This window comes from Cinclus cinclus, unplaced genomic scaffold (genome assembly GCF_963662255.1).
Source record: "Cinclus cinclus unplaced genomic scaffold, bCinCin1.1 SCAFFOLD_32, whole genome shotgun sequence".
NCBI lineage: Eukaryota > Metazoa > Chordata > Aves > Passeriformes > Cinclidae > Cinclus > Cinclus cinclus.
This window is the reverse complement of record NW_026912098.1, coordinates 3,170,339-3,196,851: the sequence shown is the minus strand read 5'-3', so window position 1 is coordinate 3,196,851 and position 26,513 is coordinate 3,170,339. Positions and strand designations below refer to the sequence as shown.

The following is a 26,513-nucleotide window of genomic DNA, read 5'->3' as shown; positions in this document are numbered from 1 at the left end:
AGCAGTTAAAGACGGACAACGGGCCCGCCTATGTCAGCCGCAGGGTTCAAAGCTTCCTGAGTCAATGGGGAGTCAAACATCTCACGGGTATACCGCACAATCCTCGGGGGCAAGCAATAGTAAAAAGGGCCCATAACACATTGAAAAGATATTTAGACAAATTTAAGGACACCCTAGACATACAAGAAAGACTCCAAAAGACATTATTCGTGTTAAACCATTTGTGTGTATTTGGGCAGGAAGAGGTTCCGGCTGCTGTCATGCATAAAATACGTGAGCCAGACGATGACAGGAGGAAATCAACGGGGGTGTGGGTCAAGTACAAATATCTCCAAACAGGACTCTGGCAAGGTCCAGCTGAAGTTCTCTTTTGGGGAAGGGGTTATCTTTGTGTTTCCACCCCCACAGGGCCCGAGTGGATCCCTGCGCGCTGGACTAGGCCAGCGAACCGACCACAAGGTGGAGACCGTCAGGAACCGACCCCTGCAGTTGGAGCTGCTGGTTCGACCACATCGGCCCTTTTTGTGGACAATACTTAGCCCAGCTATCACAGAGCCTAGAACAGCAGATCAATTAGCATATTTGCTTGCCTGCTTAGCCAATTATTGTGCCGAGGAGTTAAGGCTTTATGGATGCTTAAACTGTGGGGACCAATATCGTCATGCCTGGGCGCTGATACATTGTGGGGGTTGTGGTCGAGACACTTGGGTACATCAACAGGCAACAGGTGGGAGATTGTGGTGTTTTTCGTGTCGGGGAGCCTGGAGAAATAAGACTCATCGACAGGCACTTGAGGAAAGCACAGGATTACCCTTCCACCAAGCGGTTCTCTTATATGAGAGCCCTGAGCAAAAAGCTCTGGCATATGCCCGTTGGGAGCTTCAACGCTCAGTAGAGAGGGCTAGAGCAATACGTAACTCTCACATAGTACAGAAGCAGTGTGACGTGTATTACAGAATCCCTCGACAGTGGGTAGTCCACCCCCAAGAGTGGGAAGCACTCTGTAACAGATATCAGCGGTTGAGAGTTAAAAAGCAAGCACAAAAGAATAGAAAGAAAGATCAGCAAAGAGAGAAAGCGAGTTAAAGCTAGTGTGAACTACTGTAACATCATTTTACCTATATGCTTCCACTGCTATTTGGGTCCCTCCGCAGCCAAAAGAGAACATATGGGTGACGTTAGCTAACAAGACAGGGCAAGAAGCTATATGCCTGGCACTGTCGTCACCAGAAAATCCCTTTTCAACGTGCCTGGTAGGAGTGCCACTGAATTCGTGGCCATGCCCAAAAGGAGTATCCTCCTGTAATGCCAGCAGTCCTGGTAACAATGTGGACAGCTGGGACAAAATTATATCCCATTTTCCACAGGCTCCACTAGAACCTCAAGAACTTGAAATATTAGGATCAATTAAAGCAGATGCATGTGTCCAATTTAATTGGACAAGTGTGTATCGCGCAGGCCCTGGTAAGCAGGGTGCCAATCTCTTATTTCCTATGGTTGTTAACGCTACCCAGCCGGTATACCGCAACGTCTCTAGGTGGTGCAATTATACAACTAGCAATTTGTCGCTGTCCTCTAACTCGCCAGTTAGTTTGCCTCCAGGAGTATTCCTTATATGCAGAGATCGTGCCTGGGCAGGAATCCCCTCCAAATTAGTAGGAGGACCCTGTACACTTGGGCGACTAACATTGCTTACACCAAATACGTCCATGATTTTACAACGACATAAAAGCTATTTTAAAAGCAAAAGGATGGCGCATGCTTTCACATCCGAATGTGATGATAAAGCCACCGTCTGGTCCCGTGGAAAGATTTTTGGGGCATCATTGGTCCCAAATATAGGTACCGCGCAAGCCTTAACCACCTTAAGAAAACTAGGATGCTGGCTTGCAAAACAAACTAATGCCACATCGATTGCACTGTCACAATTGTTAACAGACGTTGATTCAGTGAGACACGCTACCTTACAGAATCGAGCCGCCATCGACTTTTTGTTATTAGCCCAAGGCCACGGGTGTGAAGACTTTGAAGGTATGTGTTGCATGAATTTATCAGACCACTCTGTTTCCATACACGCACAATTGCAGCAATTACATACACTAACCACACCCTTACAACAAAACTCTGGGTTTGGGCTTGAAGACTGGATAAAAAGTCTTAGTTTAAGTCCCTGGCTGTCGTCCGTATTGCAACATTTAATTACAATCGGGATTGTAATTTTTAGTGTGCTTATTATAGTGCCATGCCTTTTTAAATGCTGGCAAAGCGCAATAATGCGAGCTATAAATCAAAAAGGGAATACATCCCTACTAGCACAAAAAGAAAACGGGGGAAGTGTGGAGAGCATAACAGAAGAATGGCTGCATTGCAAAGGCCACGATACAATCAGGCCAGTCAAAGTGTAGCCGTGGCCTACGTGACTGCCTGCAGGGACACGGTATCCTTGAGCACAGATATTATACAAAAACAAGGTTGTTGAAAGCAGAAGGAGTGCAGAAAAGTATCTAAAATAGAGGAACTAGCAACTGCAAGGCTTACTGCGAAGGTCATATGCGTCATGAACTATATAACCAATGAAGAGCTATAAGTTTGCAATATGTATGAGCTCATTATTGCATGTATAAAAGTAATTATCTAGTGCATAATAAACGAGGCTCGTTGATCATGATAGCATGAGACTCGTCTCCCGTGTTTCTTCCGACAGGGCATAGCCAGGGATTTGGGGTGGTTGTGAGCCCAGGGCAGGAGCCGGCCCTTGGCCTTGCTGAAGCTCATCCAATTGTCCTGGGCCCATGGCTCCAGCCTGGCCAGATCCCTGTGCAGAGCTTGCTGCCCTGCAGCACAGCCACACTCCCAGCCAGCTTGGGCTCCCCTGGACACTGACTCAGGGTGCCCTCCATGGCCTGGTCCACATCAGCAAGGAACACATTGAACTGCCCTGGCCCCAGTCCTGAGCCCTGGGGACACCCCTGCATGTGGCTCCATTGCCCAGCACTCCTTGGGCTGCACTTGTGTTTGCCATGGAGCTGGGCCTGCCTTGGCTTCTGTTTGCTGACCCCAAATGAACATCCCTCTGTGTCTGGGGCAGCTCCTTCTCCAAGGAAAGCAGCTGGGACTTGGTGCCAAGGAGCTGAAAGCTGCAGGCACAGCCTGGACTGGAGGAAGCTCAGATTTGCACTGGGCTGCTCTGAGTGCCAGGGCTTGGATGAGGGAAATGGTGGGGTGGGGGTAGGGACAGAGTGTGATTGATTGTCAGCCATAAAGGGTCTTGATTTTCATATCTGTTCAGAGTGCATGAGGAAGTTCAATATCAATTGGACATTGCTCATATCCATCCACATACAGGAAAAAGATAAACAGGGCCCAATAGATAAATCTTTTCTCCTTGTACTGTTAACATAGTGTATCCAATTTGAACAGACTTTTCAAATTGATCAAATTAATGACAGAAGAGTAGAGCACATAACTTTTTCTCAGAGTCATGGCTTTTTAAGGTTTTCTGAATGCTCATGAGCTCTGGGGCACTGAATTCCTGAACTGAAGAGCTGAAGGCTGAACAAGCCTCTGGACCACTAAAATTCAGCAGCAGCCTCCAAGTTGCTGAGGATGTCAGCAGCCCCCAACTGAGGCCATCCCTGCCCTGAGACCAAGTAGGAATGGGCAGACAAGGAGAGCATCCCTGGGGCTGGGGAAGCAGAACTCAGAGGCACCAGCGGGTCCAGGTGGAAATGGAGTGTGGAATTTGGCTGTGAAAGCCCTGCCTGGTCTGTGCCAAGCAGGACTGACAAGCCCTGAGCCCATCCCCTGGGAATGGGGAGCAGTGGCCTCACAGGATGCTCGTGGCTGTCCTGAGCAGTGGGATGTGGGGTGGGAATGGTGAGGGCAGGAGAGCAGCAGGAGCCCTCCAAAGCTCTCTGGGGTTGGGGAGGAGGCCACGAGCCCTGGGGCTGGGAGGAACTGGTGTCTTCTCATGGGCCTCATTGGGAGGGACAGCAGGCACAGCCAGGGCACACAAATCTCATTGCTGCTGCCAGGGGTGGTCCCAGCCCCCCAAGGATTTGGTCACCCCCACTTCAGCTCTCCTACCCTAACACAGACCTGTGCTGGTTCCCTGGCAGACTTTTCCAACGCCCCATTTCCCCAGCTCCCTCTGACCCTGGGAGCTCCCAGAGCTTTACTGATGTCCCTCTGGCCTCCCTCTCTGTCACTTCAAACCTCCACCTCTGCTCACAAGAACTGCCCCTGCAGAGACCAAGAACGGCTCAGGAAGCATCATGAACATACAAGTCAGGGAAGTAACTTATATACATTTAAATGCCAAGGGAACAAACTTTCTGAAAGTCTTTTTATTTCAAAAGAAAGGGAGATATTAATGCATTTATGCTAAGAGAAATAATACAGGATTTTACAAATGACACTGCAATAGTAGAAAAAGAATCAGAAAACAGACCAACAAAAATTTGGGAAAATGCATTTAAAAGGCTAAGCTTGTAATGCTCAGCAGTACAAGAGAGATAGTTTATTATTTCTGAATTGATCCAATCATCAGTTTCCTCAGGGCATCCTTGAGCTCCTGGTTCCTCAGGCTGTAGATGAGGGGGTTCAGAGCTGGAGGCACCACTGAGTACAGAACTGACAGGGCCAGATCCAGGGATGGGGAGGAGATGGAGGGGGGCTTCAGGTAGCTAAATGTGCCAGCGGTGATAAACAGAGAGACCACAGCCAGGTGAGGGAGGCAGGTGGAAAAGGCTTTGTGCCTTCCCTGCTCAGAGGGGATCCTCAGCACAGCCCTGAAGATCTGCACATAGGAGAAAACAATGAACACAAAACAACCAAATACCAAACAGACAGTAACTGCAAGAAGCGCAAGTTCCCTGAGGTAGGAGTGTGAGCAGGAGAGTTTGAGGATCTGGGGGATTTCACAGAAGAACTGGCCCAGGGCATTGCCATGGCACAGGGGCAGGGAAAATGTATTGGCTGTGTGCAGCAGAGCATTGAGAAAGGCACTGGCCCAGGCAGCTGCTGCCATGTGGGCACAAGCTCTGCTGCCCAGGAGGGTCCCATAGTGCAGGGGTTTGCAGATGGACACGTAGCGGTCGTAGCTCATGATGGTCAGGAGGGAAAACTCTGCTGAGATGAAGAACGTAATGAAAAACACCTGAGCAGCACATGCAGAGTAGGAGATGTTGTTGGTGTGCCAGAGGGAATTGTGCATGGCTTTGGGGACAGTGGTGCAGATGGAGCCCAGGTCAGTGAGAGCCAGGTTGAGCAGGAAGAAGAACATGGGGGTGTGCAGGTGGTGGCCGCAGGCTACGGCGCTGATGATGAGGCCGTTGGCCAGGAGGGCAGCCAGGGAGATGCCCAGGAAGAGGCAGAAGTGCAGGAGCTGCAGCTGCTGCGTGTCTGCCAATGCCAGCAGGAGGAAGTGCCTGATGGAGCTGCTGTTGGACATTTGGCCCCTCTTGGCATGAAAATCTTTTACAGGAGAAGAATAAGAGACAAGTTAGGTGGGACTTGTATAACACAAAATTAAAGCCATTTCCAAAATCAAAGACATTCCTGCTTTCACATAGAAAACTCTTTGTCTTTCAGGAAATGCTCCCTCAGGGCTGAGTGGGAGGTGTGTTTGGTGGAGACCACAGCTGCAGTGATGGGAAGGACATCATCTCAGGTCCTCATGTCAATTCAGGTCTACTCTGCACGGGTGGGAGGGGACAGGGACCAGACCTGCTGTTCAATATTTTCTGTGGAAATCCTTTCCTATGAACGGGAGCCCCTCATCATCTTCACTCCTGCTGTGTAGGAATGGGAATGGTAAAACCTGACAACATTTTCTACATTTTTTAAAACGTACTGTTCATTTTTCTTGCTGACATCTTTTAGATGTCAGAAACCCTCAGCATTTCTGCTGCTGGCAGGGATAACAGAGCACCTTCTGTGGGGCAAAGTGATGAGAGGAGAGGGAACTGGGCCCGGGGCTGCAGAGCTGCCCCACGGCTCTGCTGCAGCTCTGCCTGCACAGGAGGGGCTTCACGCCTTGGAGCCCCAGCCCTGAGGGCAGAGGCTTGGCTGGGGGACAGGAGGGAGGGGGCTTCTTCAGACCGAGGGGCTGCACTGCACGGGATCCTCTGGAGATCTCTGAACTCTCCCTGACACAACATTTCTGGTTTTTATTTTCTATCAGTGCCTGATCTTCTCTCTGCTTCCTGGAGGTTTTCCTCCTGGAGATCCTTCCCTGTGCCTGATGTCTCCCTACCAGCACTCACACAACCCAATATTCTGTGCACTCTCCTTGGCCCTACAGAACCCTGCCTGTTTGCAGGGCACTGGCTGGGGGCAGGTTCTGTTTGCAGCTTGGAGAAAGGACAGGTCAGACTGAGCCTGATGGGTCCAGCACAGGGGATGCTGGTGCTGCCCCAGGGCAGAGTGGCTGAAAGCACATTAGGAAATTCCTGTGATCGTATTGATCACTAAAAATAACAGTTTGCATGTCTCAGGCATTTGTGAAAATTCATATTACCTTTAATATTTATCCCCTCCCTCCCTGCCATTCTCCTATACCAGGAAACCAAATACAATGTCTTAGGAATCTTCTTCGTATTTATCAAAAAACCTTGTCTTGGAAATATTCTATGACATATTAGAACACCTCAGCATGTCAGAGCTTCACGAGCATTTCATCTCCCCTGCACCAGAAACACTCAGAGTTGTACTCACAGAGTCTGTGGGCATTGGGATGTTCCAGCTTTAGGAGATCACTGCAGGAGCTGCAGCTGCATTGTCCTGCAGCCAGAGGCTTCCTGTGTCCAGGGCTGGGAGTGATTCTGCCCCAGGCACTTGTGAGCATCTTCCCAGCCCTGACTGATTGAAGCTCTCTGTGCCTCTGTGCTGTGCCTGGGGTGGCTGCAGGCAGTGCCCTCAGCCCTGCTGTGCTGGGAGAAGAGCTGTTCATCAAGAGAAATGGGTTTATGAAGCTCTTCTTCATTGCCAGGACTGTCCTCTGTGCCAGGATCCCATCCCACCCCAGCAGCACAGACACAGCACAAGGAGTTTAATGAACCTCTCTGGGATTTTGTGCTGAGGGCCTGAACATCAGTCCCTGAGAGAGAGGTGGAGAAACCTCTCAAGAACCCAAAGTCAGAATCAAACTCCAAAATTTCTTACAAGTTTTAATGGGTCCCACTGAGGGACAGAACTGAGAAAGTGTGCCCAGGTTGCAGTCAGAGCAGGAAATTGGAGGCAGTGATGACAGGAGGGGACAAAGAGAAGCCAAGTCTTGGTGGCCTGGGGCACAGCAGGGACTGTGGCACCAAGGGCTGTGAGCAGACACCTTGTCCTGAGCCCCTGGGGCCTCCTGGCACAGCCCCAGCAAGGCTGGGCACTGTCAGCCCTTGTCCTGCCCTCAGCATCCCCCCACATGCCAGTGGCCTCAGGGATCTGCTGGGACCAGTCCCTGGGGAGCCTTGGTCAGGAATGGCCCTGGGGGCTCCTTCATGCTCCCAGGGACTGCAGGTTTTTCCATGGACTTTGGGTTTTGCTTTTGCCTTGGAGTCTCTGAGAGGTTTGTGCAATCATGGCCTCCCATTCTCTGCTTTAATTAGTCTCTTGAGAGGGCTCCTCAGTAACAACACTCAGTGGGGCTAATTGGATCTTCAAGGTACTTCAGTTTTTTCGGGTATTTTCCTTTGTCCTTTCTTCTCTTAATCTGTGAGACATTGTTTGGTGCAATCCTGGCCTCTCATTCTCTCCTCCAAGGAGTCCAAGCTGAGCCTGTGTTAGGGATGGACCTCAGTGGGTCCCATTAATGCTTTGAGACACTTTGGGGTTTTCCAGACCTTGAGATTAGTTATCACTGGTTTAAGGTTTTGGATTTATCACGTATCACTGGAAGTCTTGCACCCCTCTCCCTGTTTGCCAGTTCTGGCTCTGTTTATCACAAACCTGTCTGCCTCTCCTCCCAGTTTTACAAGTACAGTAAATGTCAGTAAATCCTCATTGTCTTGGTTAGCGAATTTTGATGAACTTTTCCTTACTCATCAGTTCCCCGTCTCGTTCCCCCTCCCCTTTTCTGGAAAATTTTAAGTAAATTCTTTTACTTACTACAAGGATTCTCTAGCTTGCCAAATGTTACGATAGGTGTCTCTCAGTGCCTTTCTGTGCACCTTTGACAATGCTGTTAAAATTGCTATGTGTTTCAACATTCTCCAACTCCAAACACTTATCATAATGGATACTACAAACCTGATACCAACTAGTATCAATATTAGAGTTATAGGGTGTAGCAGTGTGTTTAAAATTCCACTTGCAGTTGGTATCCATGCAAGGAGTGAATCCCAGCAGTGATGACTTGTGTCCTGTGTCAGGCTCTGTATAACTTTGTCTATCCTTTTTGTATCATGATAGACAGTAACTAGAGCTTTTTGTCCATGTTCTCGGGTCTCCTTCAAGGTTTTAGCCAGGTCTTGATGTTTGGTTAATTGTCTTACCATTGTATGGTCCATTCCAATAAGTGTAGGTAATAATTTATGATACATTGTGTAATTAGATCTTATCAGCTGGTAGGATCCAATGGTGTAAAATATGAGAAGTCACATCCAACAGTCTTAGCAAAATGACAAATATGAAAATTGGAGTGATTCTTATCAGACAAAATTGCATAATTGCTGTTATCTATTTCTGTAAAAGCACAAGCAGTTCTTAGGCATACACAGCCTTGGTCAATATATACAGGCACAGCCTTTTGACTCGGATTTGGATGAATGTCAGAGTGACAGACTCCTTGCTCAGTGTCCAGACATATATTTTGGGCATCAATTGTATTACCCTCGCAAATAAATCCTCGCTGTTCTCGGGTGATGCAGGATTCTAGGTTTACAGTTTGCCATTTCTCATTCGGTTTTTGGGCCCCCATTCTATGTTCTGTAGGGGTGGAGCACTGTCCCCTCATGGTTTAATCCTAGTGCAATAATGGGGTGAGTGACATGAATCGTGCCATTACGGAGAGTGAGAACAAAGGCAGTGTCCACATCATCAATGGGATCATAGGTGGAATTCACCAGGGTCCACCACGATTGGAACTTTCTTTCAAAACCTGTGGCATTATCCCAAACTGCCTGTGGAATTTCAATCTGGAAAGCTCCTTCATTCCCTCCCCTTATGATCAAAGTAGTTATTGATTGTATCCATAACTGTGCTTGTATCCAGCTGAGAGCTAAAGACACATTATCCTGGGCCACATGGAGTGCATCTAGTATTAATTTGTGCTCTTGCTCCTCCACCTTTTCCCATTTTGGTAACATTCTTGAGATCTGCCATTGGCTAGTTCCTGACACTAATAGGGATGACTGTAGGGGTTGTTCTAGTTTTGTCAAATCACTGGTTGCCATGGCCAGCTTATTCATTATGATTTCTGAATCAATTCCATTTAAAACCCCCAGTCCTGTTCCTAATATCCCAGTAAGATCCCTTCCACTCCTGAAGTGTGCCTGCTTCCGTAGCAATGTCATCCATCCCTTAAAGGATGTGTCTAGGCAAGAAGTGCAGACTGGCTGAACTGGGATATTGTCCTGGTTTGAAAGACACGTGTTTGCTCAGGAAAGCAGAAGCTTCCCTTTGGACTGAAAAAATGTGATCCTTCCGATTATTATGATTTTGAAATTAAGGGAGCTCTCAGGCAAAGATATGGGGGTAGGAATAACAGTTCTTTACTAGTATATCTAACAAGACAAACAAGAACAACAACAGCTATGAAATTACCCACAAACAGAACAGTAACTCAGTCCCAGTGTTTTTTGGCTGCAGGCACCTTTTCCCTGAGCTGCAGTTCCCGGTGCTGGGGGCGGGCAGGTCCCGCAGAGCTGCAGGAGGGCTGGGGGTGATGGCAGAGCTGTCCCAGGGGGAGAGAGAGATGGAGAGAGAGCCCTCCGCTCACGGTGTGGGTCCTGCTGCTCAGCAGAGTGCTGGATGGTGACAGGTTACAGCAAGAAGACAGCAGGGCAGGGTCTGACAGCAGTGAGGATGGCTCCCGACGCTGGGATGGCAGGAATGGGTCTGAGGTGGTGATCGTCCTTCTCGTCTGAACTCCACGGGGGAAATGGGCTGAGGCCCAGCCTTCCGCTTCCTTTTCTGGCTGTTTGAATCTCGCACAGTTGCCCTCTTCTCTCTTCCTCCTCCCCCTTGTCACCAGGGCCCAGTCAACAGGTATCTTAGCATGACCATGGGGAAAATTCCACAGAGGGAAAAGGGAGAGAACCAACCCCCAACAAGGAGCAGCAGTGTGCCCAGGTGGCCAAGAAGGCCAATGGTACCTGCCCTGGATCAGGGATGGTGTGCGCAGCAGGAGCAGGGCAGTGATTCTTGCCCTGTGCTCTGCACCAGTTGGACAGCACCTGGAGTGCTGTATCCAGTTCTGTTTCCCCAATTTAGGAAGGAACATGGAGGCGCGGGGGCGTGTGTAGAGAAGGGCAACAAGGCTGCTGAAGGGTCTGAAACACAAGTCCTGTGAGGAGGGGCTGAGGGAGCTGGGGTTGTTTATCCTGGAGAAGAGAAGGCTCAGGGAGATGGGGCGGTGTCAGGGCACAGGTTGGACTTGGTGATCTCCAAGGTCTTTTCCAGCCCTGCTCATTCTGTGACACATTCTGTTTCATATGACTGCACTGTGCCAGAAGGGATTCTGGTTCCAGGTAACCCCAAGTGTCCAAATGGCCCCTTGGCTCGATGGGACTCTGCTTTCTCACAATGGACCCCTTGTTCCATGAGGTTCCACAGTGTGACCATTGAATCCTCGGGTCCATGAGTCAACTCATGGACTGCTACCAAATCTCCAAAATACCAGGAAAAGACTCCTTAACACTAATTTGGGTTTAGACAGGGCTGGGGATGACAGGGGATGACACACAACCTTCTGTGGATATGTGATTCTAAAAGCTTGTCGCATGTATGCAGTTGTTCCATTTGATTGACAGCTCATCCCGAGGTGTCTCGGGACATGGATCTCATCCAGCCTCTGACAGCGACCATGGTGACACTGCAGAACCTCATGGAACCATGGGTCAGTTGTGACAAGGACAGCAGCAGATCCAAGGACACCATGGAAACACTATGGATCCTCATGGAACCAAGGGGCCACTGTGAGACTCTGGTGCCTCATGGAATCAGGGGGACCCTTGTGAAACACAGGATTCCTAAGGAACTAAGGTTCAAGGATGAAGCTGTAGGGCCCCATAGAACCAAGGAGCTGTTGTGAAACTGAAACGGGGGGAATTAAAATTTAAATTAAAGAGTTAAGGGTAAAAATACAGGAGGATGCTTTAACTAGAAGGAGGATGACAAGATTCTATGAATGCTTCACATTCTTTGTCTTTGAAGGAACTGGAGAAGAGAGCAAGGCTACAAGATAAGATACAGAAGCAAGAATGTGCAAACAGTGTGAAAGAACAAGGCCCCTTCGAGATAAGGGGGATTCTTCAGACCCCTGAGCCAGAAAAACTGGTATCAAGGTCTGGAAAGAGATCAAAGACTAATTTTCCTGCGCAAAGAAGGCAAGGTGAAAAGTTCAGCTGAGAGGAAGACTGTTTACTTCATCCCAAGGACCCCTAGATGACCACCAGAGCAACCCACAAGGAGCAGTGCGCAGTCACAAAGATGCTTAGAGCTAATATTAATACAAAGCAGGGACAGGCAGAGTTAGGAAATGAATGTGTATGAGGTGCATTGTGCAATCCCAGTTTGTAGAGAATGAAAGGAGAGGCACAGGTCACTGAAGCTGTGCAGGTTTTTGGAGGAGCTATCCCTCATGTACCTCAGTACTAAATAAAATACATATCTCTAACCTACCTTGTGGGTTATAGAGTTTTTCTGCACATCACTTTGGGTGACCCTGCTGCCCCCCTGGGATTTTGGGGTGCCCTCCCTGCCCATTCCAGAACTGGAGCTTGTGCAGAACACCGTCTTCATCAACCCCACAGAACAAAGCACCTGAGTGTACCTGCACTGCATCCTCTCCTGAGATCACTTGGGGCTCCCTCCCACCCCTGGGGCTCTCACCTGGAGTTTGGGGGTATCCCCTGAATGTTGGGGGTGCCCCTGACACCCCCCCTCTCCCCCCCCCACTGCCAAGGGTCATCTGTGTCCAAGTTGACCAGGAGGACACAACCAGGTCCATCATCCTCTCCAGGCCCATCAGGGTGAGTCAGGATGCTTGGGTGCCACAAACATCACCTGGATAGCCCCCTCAAAAAAATCACCTGGCTACACCTGAGTACCACCAAAAACCACCTAGGCACCCCAAAAATCAGCTGGATACACCTTGGTATCCCTTGGACACCTGGATCACCTAAAATCTCTTGGGCCCCCTAAAACTGGCATCCCAAAAATCCTCATTGCTTTGACTGGGTAGACCTGGTGTCGCTAAAATTCCCTATGACTTTATTGGCTACATCTGATATCCCTAAATTCTGATGGATTTCAATGGGGCCCACTTTATCCCCATTTATCTCTACCAATCCCTACCAGTGGTGCCACTTTTGCCCCAGTACTCCCAGGAACTCCAGTGGACCCCTTAGACACTCCCAGTGCTCCCAGTTAAGCCAGTAATCCTTCCCAATCAAGCTCTATTAATGGATAGACCCGGTGTCCCAAAATTCCCAAATGATTTCAATGAGGAAGACCTGGTGTTCCTCAATATCCATTCACTTCAAATCACAGACCCTATGTCCCAAAATTTTTTGGTGCTAAAAATCCCAAATTTGGGCTCAGAATTTCCAGATTTTGGGCTGAAAATGTAGACTTTTGGGCTTACCTGGAGGAACAGCTCCAGCACAGGCTGCAGCTGTGGGATCAGGGATCCGGGAGTAGCTTTCAGGAATTCATCCAGGACTTCCAGATCATCAGCACCACTTTCCTGGAGCAGAAATTCCCAGAATTCAGCCCATGATTTCTCTGTAATTTACACATATTTCTCCATTTGAGCTCCAATTGTCTGCAAAATCATCACTGACTTTAACTGGTAGACCGGGTTTCCCTAAATCCTCATTGACTTCAATGGGGTAGACCTGGTGTTCCTACACCCCTATTGATTTTAAAGAGTATTCCAGATGTTTAGAAAATACCAATCAGGAGATTAATATTACAAAGGACAGGGCAACTGAGAGACATCGTAAAAGGTGGTTTATGGGTTGATTGCATCCATCTCATTGAATGCTGAGATATTAAATGTAACACATCCAAGGCCATAATATCAGAGGATGCCTAACTCACACTTACAATGCCTTATGTCAGTTTTTTGGCCAATACAATATCTCTACAAAGTTTGCTAGCATCTTTTTACACCAATCATTAATTGCTTTGCTTCCCATGGCTCTGCCACAATGCGTCATTTCTCAACCAATCATATAACATATCACAAACTTTAACTTGTACATCTTTAACTTCTAACTAAATTTATAATAGATTCCATTCCTAAATTTTAAAATATTTTACTATCTTACTTAACATACTGCTTTGCTCACATAATAGATATCTCTGTTTGCTTAAAACATATTTCTATGTAAACTATAGACTTATATTCTTGTTTTATGTCGATTTTAATTTTTATGCTCTAACTCTCCAATTCTTCTTCAAGGTCTTAGGTCAAGCCTTGGATCCATCTCCATCTCTCAGCCTGTATGCACAAGGCCCTGGGAGCTCTCCATGCCTGCATTTCCCACACCACCTGTCATCTCTGCCTCCAATTTCCTTCTCTGACTGCAACCTGGGCACACTTTCTCAGTTGTGTCCCTCAGTGGAACCCATGAACAGTATCAGAAACTTTGGAGTTTGATTATGACTGAATTCTTGAGAGGTTTCCTATCAAACCACAGTTCTGCCTTGATGTCCCTCTGTTGCGGTACAGTTCATCAGGAAGGATTTCAACTCCAGTTATGGAGAAATATGTCAAAGACCTTCTTAGAAATCTCCATTACTATTTTCAAGGCTGCATTTCAATACAGTTCTCTCTAGAGCAGAGGTGATCACAGCATTGTGTGATTGATATGTGTGAGAAATGGATTTGTAAAGGATTCTCAAAGTGTGACTGAAAGCTCCCACAGTCTTGTACATGTGTATGCAAACTCTGAGATAAGGTGTGCTGACTTAGAAAGGCCATGGAATAGAAAAGATATTGAAGAGAGAGAGATTGAACTAGAAACAAGTCTCAAATGATGGGCTTGCAAAAAGACCAGATATTTTGGAGAATTAGAACTGTGAAAAATTCATTGTGGCAAGACCACGTAGGGTAAAATAATAGGTGATTGGTGTTAGAAATATTAGCACCACAGATTGCCAATAGCCAGTAGGCTGAAAAATATTTATAAGTTCTTGTAACCAGGAAATAAGTTGGCTTCTGATTGACTGGCATTTACTTCTACATTACTTTTGTTTCACTCTTTACAAGACTGGTAATGTAATAATATCTTGCAAAAAAATGCCTCACAGTTGTCCCATCTCTGTAGAGCTGGGAGATTTCAACAGTGCTGAGTCCCTGGACATCAGTCCCTGAGAGGGAGCTGAAAGAAAACTTGTCAAGAACTCAGCCATATTCAAACTCCAAAGTTTCTTGAAGTTTTAATGGATGCCACTGAGGGACCCCACTAAGTGTCCCAGGTTCCAGTTAGAGCAGAACACTGGTGGCACAGTGATGACAGGAGGGGACAAACAAGGGAAAGGTGTCTGTGATGCTGAGCAAACCTGGATGTGTCTCAGCAATGCCAAGGGCCAAGGGCTGAGCCCCAGCCCCTGGCAAGGCAGATCCTGTCCCTCCCTCCTTGCTCAGGGCTCTTCCCGGGGCACTGGGCTCTGGGGATGTGCAATGCCAAGGGCAGCACCATGGGGCGGCCCCTGCCAGGCTGCTGAGCAGGGACAAGGAGGCAATGAGGCCCCAGCTCTGCCATGGGATGGAAATTCCTTTCTCCTCGTGTCCTGTCTGTGCTCTCCTCTGCTCTCTTCAGTCTCCACTCCTCTGGGCACAAAGCTCCTTTTTCCCTATATAGTCGTCATTTGCTTGTAGCCTCCAAACACTATCTTGGGAGATTTTTGGGCCCTCTCAACCCTGTTGGCAAATTAAAACATTCTTCTCATGATCTAAAAAAAATCACCAGAGGACAAGGCAGCCAAGCATTTGTGTCCTGGATACTTTTGTCTGGGCACAATTCTTGGATAGAGCCTACATCCAAAAAGGATTGTCACCATTTAATTTACAAAAATACATAACTTGGTCTGTCTCAACATCAGGGGTTAATCCTCCCATTACAATTTCTGGTAATGAAACCATATTGCCCCAGTTCTCTCCCCCAACTTTGCTTTTATTTGTATTTTCAGAGGCTGTAGGGTGTCCTTGAGTTTCAGGCCTGGAGGAATTGTTTTTCCTGACCAAAAGGTGAAAATGATGAATTAGCACTTTATATGGAGTTTACATATATTCACTGATGCAGTACAGGATATGAAAAATATCAAGGCTAAAACCTTAAGGCATCACAGTTGTCACTGAACCAAGGGGCCACTGTGACACTTTGCAGCCCCACGAAACCAAGGAGTCCATTGTGACACTGCAGGGCCCCATGGAACTAAGGATTCATGGAACAGTGTGGGACCCCATGGAACCAAAGGTCCATTGTGACACTGGGGCCTCATGGAATCCTGGAGGCCATGAGGACACTTTGAGGCCTCGTTGAATCGAGGGGCTCTGCAGGGATTCATGGAACCAAGGAGACCCTTGTGACACTGTGAGTCCCCATGGAACCAAGGGTTCATTTTGGTGGCACAAGGCACCAAGGAGACCCCTGTGACACTGCAAGGACGCATGGGAGCAAAGAACCACTGTGACACTGTGGAACCTCTTGGAAACAAGAGGGCAGTGTGACACAGCTGGGCCTCATGGAACCAAGGATCCAACATGACACAGCCATTGTGACACTGCAGGGCCCTGTGGATCCAAGGGAACATGGAACAGGTCTGGTTGGATTGGCCTGACTGCTCCAACTGCCCTTGGCATGTCAAGGGTCTCTTCTTGTGTTGCCATGAAACACTGGGGCTCTGGGATTTCCTTCCAATGGAAAAGAACTGTCCTTCCCATTCAAGCATTCATGGCCAAAATGAGATTCCTCTTCCAAAATTTCCAATATGCAGGGATTGCTCCCACACAAAAGCTGCCATTACCAACAAGTCTGGCTGCCCTTGTCTTCCTTAGAGCCAGCTCTCACCTTCCTTCAAACCCTGGGGCTTGGTGCTTTCCTTCCTAAGGAAAAGAACCATCCCTTCTGTACAAGCACCCAAGGTCAAAATGGGAACTTTTCCTCCCAGATTCCTATCCTCAAGGATTTCTCCCACAAAATGCTGCTAGCACAGATTGGTCTGTCTGGTCTTGGCCTCTGCTGACTGCAGTTTCTCAACCCCTGAAACACTGGGGCTCTGTGGTTTCCTTTCTGTGCAGACCATTGTGATATTGAGGGGTCCCATGGAACCATGCAGACAAATGTGACACTTTCAGGAGTTGTGAAATGACACTTTGTGACACCATCAAAATCCCTTGGAACCAAGTTCATCACTGTGGCACTGCTGGGCTGCATGGTGCCAAGGGGCCGGTGTGAAGCAGCAGGGCTGTGTGGAACCAAGAGGCCATTGTTGCATTACAGGGCCTCGTGCAGCCAAAGGGGCACTGTGATCCTGCAGGGCACCGTGGATCCATGGAGAACATTGTGGCATTGCAAGGCCCCATGGAATCATGGAGACCACTGTGACACTGTGGGGTCCCATGGAACCAAGGGGTCATGGAACAGCTCTGGCTGGCCTTGGCCTCCTCGGTCCACCTGGCAGGTCTGGCTGATCCTGGCATGTTGAGAGCTGCCTCTCATCAGCCCCTGGAACACTGGGGCTCTGGGCTTTCCTTTTGATGAAAAAGAGCCATCCACCTTTCCAGGTGCGCAAGGGTGGAACTGCACCCATTATAAAAAGTTCTCCATAGACAAGGGCTACTCCCAGCCAAAATCTGCCAGGACAGACAACTCTGGCTGGCCTTGGCCTCCTGAGGGCTGTCTCCCATCTACCACCACACACTGGGACTCAGTGCTTTCCTTCCAGTGGGAAAGAACTGCCCTCCTTACCAAGCTGCCAATGCCCAAATCTGGGATTCCACCTCCAAAATTGCACCTGTCCATGAACTGGACCTAGACAAAAGTAGCCAGGACAGACAGGTCTGGCTGCCTTGTTGTCTGGTGATTTCCTTAGACTATGAGCACAATGTTTTCATTTACCAACACCTTGGAGAGGGCCCAGAGATCAGTAGGCAGCACTAAACGGAATGAGAGGACACAGTGTCAAATTGTTTAAAGGGAACAATTGGGTTGGATATTAGGAAAAAAGTTTTTCATGGAAAGAGTGATAAAAGTACTGGAATGACCTGCCCAGTGAGGTGGTGGAGTCACCATCCATGGACGTGTTAAAAAAAAGAATGGACGTGGCACTTGTGGCCATGGTCAAGTTGAGGCGTTAGGGCATGGGTTGGATTTGATGTTCTTGAAGGAGTCTTCCAACCTAATAATTCAGTGAATTCTGTGAAGTCCGTGAATTCCGTGACTTCTGGGAATAGCCCAAGTTTGGGTTTGGAGGCTGCCGGAACATGACCTCTGTATAAGGACAAAGGAGTTCTGTGTTCAGTGGAGTGGAGACTGAGGATGGAAGAAGAGAGCCCAGGGAGTGATAGAAGGGAGGTTTCATAGACGGAGGATCCTTTTGAAAGAGTTGAAAACAGCTTGAGAAAGAAAGAATTAATGTCAAGAGCAGCTGGGATGGTCCAGACAGGAGCCAAGCTTCAAGAAATTTCTCTCCCAGGGCAGGGCTGTAGTGAAACCTGGCATCCAGAAGGAGTCTGGAGCAGCCCAAGGCTTTGTGTGTGCAGGCAGAGGCAGGCAGGACGCAGAGCTGTCAGCAAAGGAAGGGGCCAGCCAGGTGGGGCAGCCGGGGGATGAGGACAGCCTGCAGGGACAGAGGGGCAGGCCATGGACACTGTAGGACAGCCTGGGCTGCAGAGGGCACAGGGATGGGCAGCAGCTGAAAGGCCCTGCCAGAGCCAAGTGCTGCAGCACTTTGGCCATGGCTGCTGGCCCTGGGCCCTTGGCCAGCAGGGGACAAGTGAGCCTTGCTGTGCTGGGGCCTCATTGCCTCCTTGTCCCTGCTCAGCAGCCTGGCAGGGGCCGCCCCATGGTGCTGCCCTTGGCATTGCACATCCCCAGAGCCCAGTGCCCCGGGAAGAGCCCTGAGCAAGGAGGGAGGGACAGGATCTGCCTTGCCAGGGGCTGGGGCTCAGCCCTTGGCCCTTAGCATTACTGAGACACATCCAGGTTTGCTCAGCAGCACAGACACCTTTCCCTACTTTGTCCACTTCTGTCATCACTATGCCACCAGTGTTCTCCTCTAACTGGAACGTGGAGACACTTTCTCATTCCTGTCCCTCAGTGGGATCTATTAAAAGTTTAAGATATTTTGAAGTTTCAATCTGACTTTCAGTTGTTGACAAGTTTTTTGAACACACTCTCTGAGGGACTAAGTCTGATGTAAACAGCACCAAATCCACTAGAGGTTCATTAAAGTCCTTGTGCTGTGTCTGTGCGGCTGAGCTGGACAGGGATCCTGGCATAGAGGACAATCCTGGCAACCAGGAAGAGCTTTAAAAACCCATTTCTCTTGATGAGCAGCTCTTCTCCCAGCCCAGCAGGGCTGGGGCACTGCCTGCAGCCACTCCAGGCACAGCACAGAGGCACAGAGAGCTTCAATCAGTCAGGGCTGGGAAGATGCTCCCAAGTGCCTGGGGCAGAATCACTCCCAGCCCGGGACACAGGAAGCCTCTGGCTGCAGGACAATGCAGCTGCAGCTCCTGCAGGGATCTCCTAAAGCTGGAACATCCCAATGCCCACAGACTCTGTGAGTACATTCTCTGATTCTCTCTCCTGTAGAGCAGCCAGGGGTGCCCAGGGCTGTCCTGCAGAGCAGGGTCCTGCAGCCCAGGGTGCTGTGCTGGGCAGGGACTCTGCTGCCTGCCAGGGACAGCTCTCAGCCAGCCCTGGGAGCTGCTGCCAGCACTGGGGGACAAGGTCTGGGTGGAGGGAGACAGCTGGTGAGACTTGGAAGTGTTCTCCTTGTGCGGTGAGGATGGTGCATTGATCAGGACTGCTCCCAGCACGACATTTAACTCCAGAACATTTCCAGCTGCATTACACAGGGAGCAAAGTGAGGCAGGGACCGCATTAAAGGGAAAATTCTGATTTTATAATCTACTGCTCAGGTTTGCCTGCATGCAAAATTGAACATTGATATTCATATCTATGCTCTGGTTGAGGACAATAAAAACAATTTCTCTCATTTCTGAATAAACCAGGCAAAGAAATAAATCATCACAGGGTCCCTTACAGGCAGCATCAGTGTTGCTTTTCCAACCTCCTCAGGGTTGCTCTGACTTTGCCATCAGAGCCTGCAGAGGCAGAGCTGGCCCTGGCAGTGCCCTGTGCTGGGAGGGGTCTGCAGGGCAGAGCTGAGCCCCCAGGGCTGGGCTGGGCTCTGGCAGCACTGGCAGGGCCCAGCCCTGGGCACAGGGAAGCAGCAGCTGGCAGGGAGAGCTCCAGGCAGCAGAGCCCTGGGCAGGCAGTGGGGGGAAAGTGACACCAAGCTGGGCTGGGATATTTCAAGTCATCTCCAAACCAAACTATTCCATTATTACTGTTCTTACAGATCCCCATGCCAAGACACCAAAAATGTCCAACAGCAGCTCCATCAGGCACTTCCTCCTGCTGGCATTGGCAGACACGCGGCAGCTGCAGCTCCTGCACTTCTGCCTCTTCCTGGGCATCTCCCTGGCTGCCCTCCTGGCCAACGGCCTCATCATCAGCGCCGTAGCCTGCGGCCACCACCTGCACACCCCCATGTTCTTCTTCCTGCTCAACCTGGCCCTCACTGACCTGGGCTCCATCTGCACCACTGTCCCCAAAGCCATGCACAATTCCCTCTGGCACACCAACAACATCTCCTACTCTGCATGTGCTGCTCAGCTGTTTCTCTTTTCATTCTTCATGTCAGCAGAGGTTTACCTTCTGACCATCATGTGCTACGACCGCTACGTGTCCATCTGCAAACCCCTGCACTACGGGACCCTCCTGGGCAGCAGAGCTTGTGCCCACATGGCAGCAGCTGCCTGGGCCAGTGCCTTTCTCAATGCTCTGCTGCACACAGCCAATACATTTTCCCTGCCCCTGTGCCAGGGCAATGCCCTGGGCCAGTTCTTCTGTGAGGTGCCCCAGATCCTCAAACTCTCCTGCTCACACTCCTACCTCAGGGAACTTGTTCTTCTTGCTGTTATTGTCTGTTTAGCATCTGGGTGTTTTCTTTGGTGTTTTCTCCTATGTGCAGATCTTCAGGGCTGTGCTGAGGATCCCCTCTGAGCAGGGAAGGCACAAAGCCTTTTCCACTTGCCTCCCTCACCTGGCCGTGGTCTCTCTGTTCCTCAGCACTGGGTTTTTTGCCTACCTGAAGCCCCCCTCCATCTCCTCCCCATCCCTGGATCTGTCCCTGTCAGTTCTGTACTCAGTGGTGCCTCCAGTCCTGAACCCCCTCATCTACAGCCTGAGGAACCAGGAGCTCAAGGCTGCACTGTGGACACTGATGACTGGAAGGTTTCAGAAACTGTGAACTTTGCCAATTTCTGTGAGTTGCCATTTTCTCCTAGTCACTTGTAATATGAGTCATTTTTGAGAATTCTTTTTTTTTTCTTTCTTGCCAAAAGTTTTTACCTTTGTTTTAGTCTAATAATTTGTGCACAAAATCACGTCTATATTTGTGATATTTTTTTGTCTCTCCACCTTTTCTGTGGCCCCGGACTCTGTCCATGAGGGGCTCTGTTCTCTGTAGCTTGAAATGAACTAAAGGATCTCCCAAATTTTTTTTTTTATTGGGGATCTCATTTCTTTGAAGATTCCTTCTGCTCCCTTCTCTAGAGCTGCAGCAGCAATATCTGTGTGCAGAGGTGGGGGCAGGTCAGGGGTGGCACAGCAGCTCGGCTCCTGATGGCCACACCATTCCTCATACATTAATATTTTTACAGCAAAAAAAACTTTACACTACTCTTAAAAAAAATACTATATATATACAAGTCATACTAAAATTACACAAAATACCATAACAAAACTACAAAATAATTTTTAAAAAAAGCACAAAAAACCCCCCAACAAAATTAATATAAATCATAGTTTAACCATTCCCCATAACCATACCCCACCCTCTTATCATCTCTTACCAAACTAATAATATTACTAATTTTAAATTATCATTTAAACCTTATATTCTTAACAAAATAATTACTATTATAAAAATCCACCTAAAAACTACCCATTTAATACTCATCCAAACTAGATATAAACCAAAAAAAAAACCCCAATCTTAACTAAAACTCGAATTCTAAAGCATCAAAAATTACAACAGTTCAATAAACAAAATAAAAAATAATAAAACAAAATGCAATCAATATTTATTCACCAAACCTAATTCACAACAACAAAAAAACCCAAAATGTATATTTCCCAAAACTTAAATACAAATATAAAACCTAACAACAAACATGAAATCTAACTACAACCATCCAATAAAATAAACAAAAAATAAAAAATCCTAAATATTATATAACAAATATATAAATATACATCAAAACACCAAAAAAATAAAAAACCTTCATCCACACAACGACTAGAAAACAAAAAAAACCATAACAACACACCACACATACACAAAACACAACAAAAAAGATACAAAACACAAAAAATTAAAAATATATAAATCAAAACTATCAAATAAAAAATCATGAACCATTAATAAAACAAAAGTCCCCAACCACCCAACACTATTTTACTTATTATCACTTATTAAATAAATTATACTAAATCTAATCAAATTTCATTCTATCAATTCCTCTAACTCACTTATAACACAGGCCAGGTGCCATTGCCCACCTGGGCACACTGCTGGCTCATGTCCACCCTGCTGTCCATCACTGCCCCCAGGTCCCTTTCTGCCTGGCCCCTCTCCAGCCACTCTGTCCCCAGCCTGGAGCACTGCAGGGGTTGTTGTGGTCAAGGTGCAGGACCCAGCTCTTGGTCTTGTTAAACCTCACCCTGTTGGATTTGGGCCCTGGATCCAGCCTGTCCCGGTCCCTCTGCAGAGCTCTCCTACCCTCCAGCACATCCACACTCACACCCAGCTTGGTGCCATCTGCACATTTGCTGATGGTGCACTGTGCTCCCTTCTCCACATCATCAATAAAGATGTTAAACAGGACTGGGCCCACACTGATCCCTGCAGGACACCACTGCACACACGCTGCATGTGGCACCATTCCCCACCACTCTCTGGGCCCCGATGTCCATCCAGTTCTTAGCCCAGGGAGGGGTGAACCGCTCCAAGCCACAGGCTTCAGCTTTTCCAGGGAATGCTGTGGGATATGCTGTCAAAGGCTAAAGTTCAAGTAGACAACATCCCCAGCCCTCCCTGTATCCACCAGGCCCTGACAGAAAACTCCTGGTGGGCAGGAGCTGGGCAGGAGGCAGCCGTGTGCCCTGGCAGCGAGGCAGGGCAGGAGCACCCAGGGCTGTGGGACCAGGACATCAAGGACGTGGATTATCCAGGGCACTGGGGCCTGGTTTGGGTTGCCCAGGGCAGGAAAGATGTCTGGCAGCTGGAGCAGGGTGAGGGAAGGGCCTCCAAGGTGGGGCTGGAGCCCTTTGGCTGTGAGCAGAGGCTGAGGGAGCTGGGCTTGTCCAGCCCGGAGCAGGGAAGGCTGAGGGGCTCCTCATCCCAGCCTGGCAGTGCCAGCCAGGAGCTGATGGAGAACACAGAGCCAGGATCTTCACCGGGGGGCCAGAGGGGAGATAAAAGACAATGGGTGGAAAGGGGGAAAGAGGGGAGATCAGACAGGACATGTGGAAAACCTTTGTTCCCATGGGCTCAGACAGGTTCTCAGATAATGCCCTATCACTCTTCTTTGGGATAATCAAATTCTGATCACATCTGGCCTTAAACCACTTGGTCTGACCCAGTTTCTGACAGCTTGGGCTGCAGACTTGCTGAGGTCCCTTCCATCCTCAGCTCCCTGATGATCCTGGAACAATGCTGCGCTCGATTTTGGAATGGGCCAGAGCAGATTTTTATGGGACAGGAGCCCTCTGGGGGTGTAGGGAACCTGACACTTGCAAGGTGCAAAAGCACATCTCACTAGCTGGGGCATTTGAGTACTTCAAGAAATATCCATGTCTTCCCACCAGGAGAGAACAGAAATTTCCTGGATGTGTACTGATGACAGGAGAAGAAATCCTGCCCTTCCCCTCTACCTGTGTCACTTCTATGCTGTCTATTATTTCATGTCCCTCTCCATTTGGGTGTTGCCCGCTCTCCTGTTTAAATGGCCGTGTCTAAGGATACCTTTTCACTAGACGAGATGGTTCTATGGCCTTCCCATTTCTCCCAGATTTCCTTCTCCAGTTGCACTCTGATAATTTCTCATCAGTCTGAGTTGTGTTTTCATTAGTAATAGAATCACCCTTTCTAATGTCTTTTTCTAAAACTGTTTCTGAATGGAAATCCTTTATGCATGGTGGACAAATCTGATACTGCTTTGACATTGCACAGAGCTGAGGGAAGAATTCTGATGTTTATTAAATTATAACATTTATTCACTTCTTATCTTGGCATACGAAGAGAAACCTTCCTGTGCCTCTGAGTCTCAGCAGTTCCTGACCCCCAAAGGACACAACCCTGAGGAGCTCTGGTGCCCACTGCACTGGTGGCTCTTGCACCTCCCTCCACCGGCACAGCAGAGCTCCCTTGTCCCACAAAGTCCCTGGCAATGCAGGCATGAAGGAAACAGGACAGGCTGTGGGGATCAGGGGCAGGGCACGGCCAGGGATTTGGGGTGGTTGTGAGCCCAGGGCAGGAGCCGGCCCTTGGCCTTGCTGAAGCTCATCCAATTGTCCTGGGCCCATGGCTCCAGCCTGGCCAGATCCCTGTGCAGAGCTTGCTGCCCTGCAGCACAGCCACACTCCCAGCCAGCTTGGGCTCCCCTGGACACTGACTCAGGGTGCCCTCCATGGCCTGGTCCACATCAGCAAGGAACACATTGAACTGCCCTGGCCCCAGTCCTGAGCCCTGGGGACACCCCTGCATGTGGCTCCATTGCCCAGCACTCCTTGGGCTGCACTTGTGTTTGCCATGGAGCTGGGCCTGCCTTGGCTTCTGTTTGCTGACCCCAAATGAACATCCCTCTGTGTCTGGGGCAGCTCCTTCTCCAAGGAAAGCAGCTGGGACTTGGTGCCAAGGAGCTGAAAGCTGCAGCCACAGCCTGGACTGGAGGAAGCTCAGATTTGCACAAGGCTGTTCTGAGTGCCAGGGCTTGGATGAGGGAAATGGTGGGGTGGGGGTAGGGGCAGAGTGTGATTGATTGTCAGCCATAAAGGGTCTTGTTGTTCATATGTGTTCAGAATGCATGAGGAGGTGCTGGGGATCAATATCAGCTGGAGATTGGCAATATCCATCTATAACCTGGAAAAGAATAAATGGGAAAACCATATATTCTTGCTCATTGTTTTTAAATGACATGTTACAAATTCAGTGAAAGCTTAGACAAGTTCTGCCTTATGCTCAGGTTTCTGGAAGTAGCTCTGATTCAAGTACCTGAAACCCAAATTGCCTTTGCTCACAAGTTCCTTCTAATGGCAAATTATGCCTAGTATAAAATGAATTATATATTTTGAATGGACTCAAGATTAACAGACAAGAGACTTTAAATCAAATACTTAGTGCAAAGGATAAACGAAAGAAGTACAGGTAGATACAAACGCAGTGCACAATAAAGTTACCTATATTACAGCCAGTGAAGAAATTGCAGAGATCAGGAGTCAATGTAACTTACCACTGAACTGATGAGGGAGTGCACATGGAGCCCTTTCACTCAGCTTCCAGAAAAGGAACCACAAAGATTCATCATTCAGACTTGGGAGTGAAGCCCTACCTGTTTCCAGGGACTATGCAGAAGAGTTTTGTATGGTGAAAGTTCTGTCTATATTTTATAGTTTGTAAAGTGAAGTGTGTGTCACTCAGAAATTCAAGGCTTATCTCCCTCCCTTCATTCTGCTCTCAAGGCAGGATGTTCATGGTCAGCTGGGAATTCCACCTCCCTGGCACCAGAGATAACTCAGCACAGGACAGATGTCCAGCCTGGGTTATGTCAGCAATTGCTGAGAGGGGGAAGATGCCCTGAGTGATGGCCCAGCTGATGGACAGAACAGATGAGCTGTGCTGTGCCACAGGGGAAGTCCTGCTGCAGGAACCTCATGGAACCAGGGGGCCGTTGTGACATTGTGATGGCTCCTGGAACCAAGGAGAGAGACCATGGTGACACCAGTGAACCTCCTGGAGCCAAGGAGAGAGACCATGGTGACACCAATGAACCTCATGGAACCAAGGGGCCTTTGTGACACTGCAAGGCCTCAGGGAAAGAAGGAGTTCAAAGGTCTCAAACATTCTTCCCAGGTTTCTTCCTTGGGGAAGGGGGAACCTCCTTGGTGGCACCTTGGGCTGGCACACACCTGAGGAGTGACTCTGTTTTTAATGGAGAAAGTTAGGAATTCTAGATTCTTCTAAAAAAAGTAAAGGAAAATCCTGTCTCTGTCTGAGTGCAGCCAGTTCTCCAAGCAAAGCAGATCCCAGATGAGGGAGGACAGACAGGATGGAGTTGGGGAATATGGAGCAAGGTTATCCACACCGGGTCAGACCTCAAGTCACAGCTCCTCTGAGCAGGTCAGACCTCCTGAGGAGAGACCCTGGATCAATATCAGTCACAGAGTGCTGCAGTCAACTCTGCTCTAAACAGAGCAGTATTAAAAACCATTCATTCAAAATAGGAATGGATATTTCTTAAAAGCTCTTTGAAATATTTCTCCCTAAGTGGAATTGAAAACCTTCCTGATGAACTGCACCAGACCAGAGGGAAATCAAGGCAGACCCGTGGTTTGTCAGGACTTGCTTGATCCCAATGAGCCCCGTGGTGCTTTTGGTGCTGAGCCCTTGAACCTCAGGGCCTGAGAGGAGATTGCAGTTATCTTTCCAAGAGTGAGAGTCAGAAGAAAAACCCAAAGTGTCTCAAAGTATTAATGGGTTCCACTGAGGTCCATCCCTAACAGGATTCTCTTTGACTCCTTTCTAGGAGAGAATTGTGGGCCACGAATGTCCAAAAACATCTGAGAGACTGAGAGATGAAAGGACAAAGGAAAGCACCTCAAAAATTGAAGTACCTTAAAGATCCAATGAGCCCCACTGAGTGTTGTTACTGAGGAGCCCTCTCAAGAGACTAATTAAAGCAGAGAATGGGAAGACATGATTGCACAAAGCTCTCACAGACTCCAAGGCAAAAGCAAAACCCAAAGTCCATGGAAAACCCTGCAGTCCCTGGG

The 26,513-nt window shown here is 48.6% G+C and overlaps 1 protein-coding gene and 1 pseudogene across 1 annotated transcript; one reads left to right on the top strand and one right to left on the bottom strand.

The window, feature by feature from the left end:
* Positions 1 to 4,522: 4,522 nt before the first annotated feature.
* On the bottom strand, positions 4,523 to 5,284 carry LOC134057325 (olfactory receptor 14J1-like; the record flags this gene model as incomplete). Its single annotated transcript, XM_062514315.1, has 1 exon — positions 4,523 to 5,284. A coding segment is annotated over one exon (762 nt), but the record flags the coding sequence as incomplete, so codon positions are not given.
* Positions 5,285 to 19,946: 14,662 nt separating this feature from the next.
* On the top strand, positions 19,947 to 20,709 carry LOC134057324 (olfactory receptor 14A16-like; annotated as a pseudogene).
* Positions 20,710 to 26,513: the final 5,804 nt, after the last annotated feature.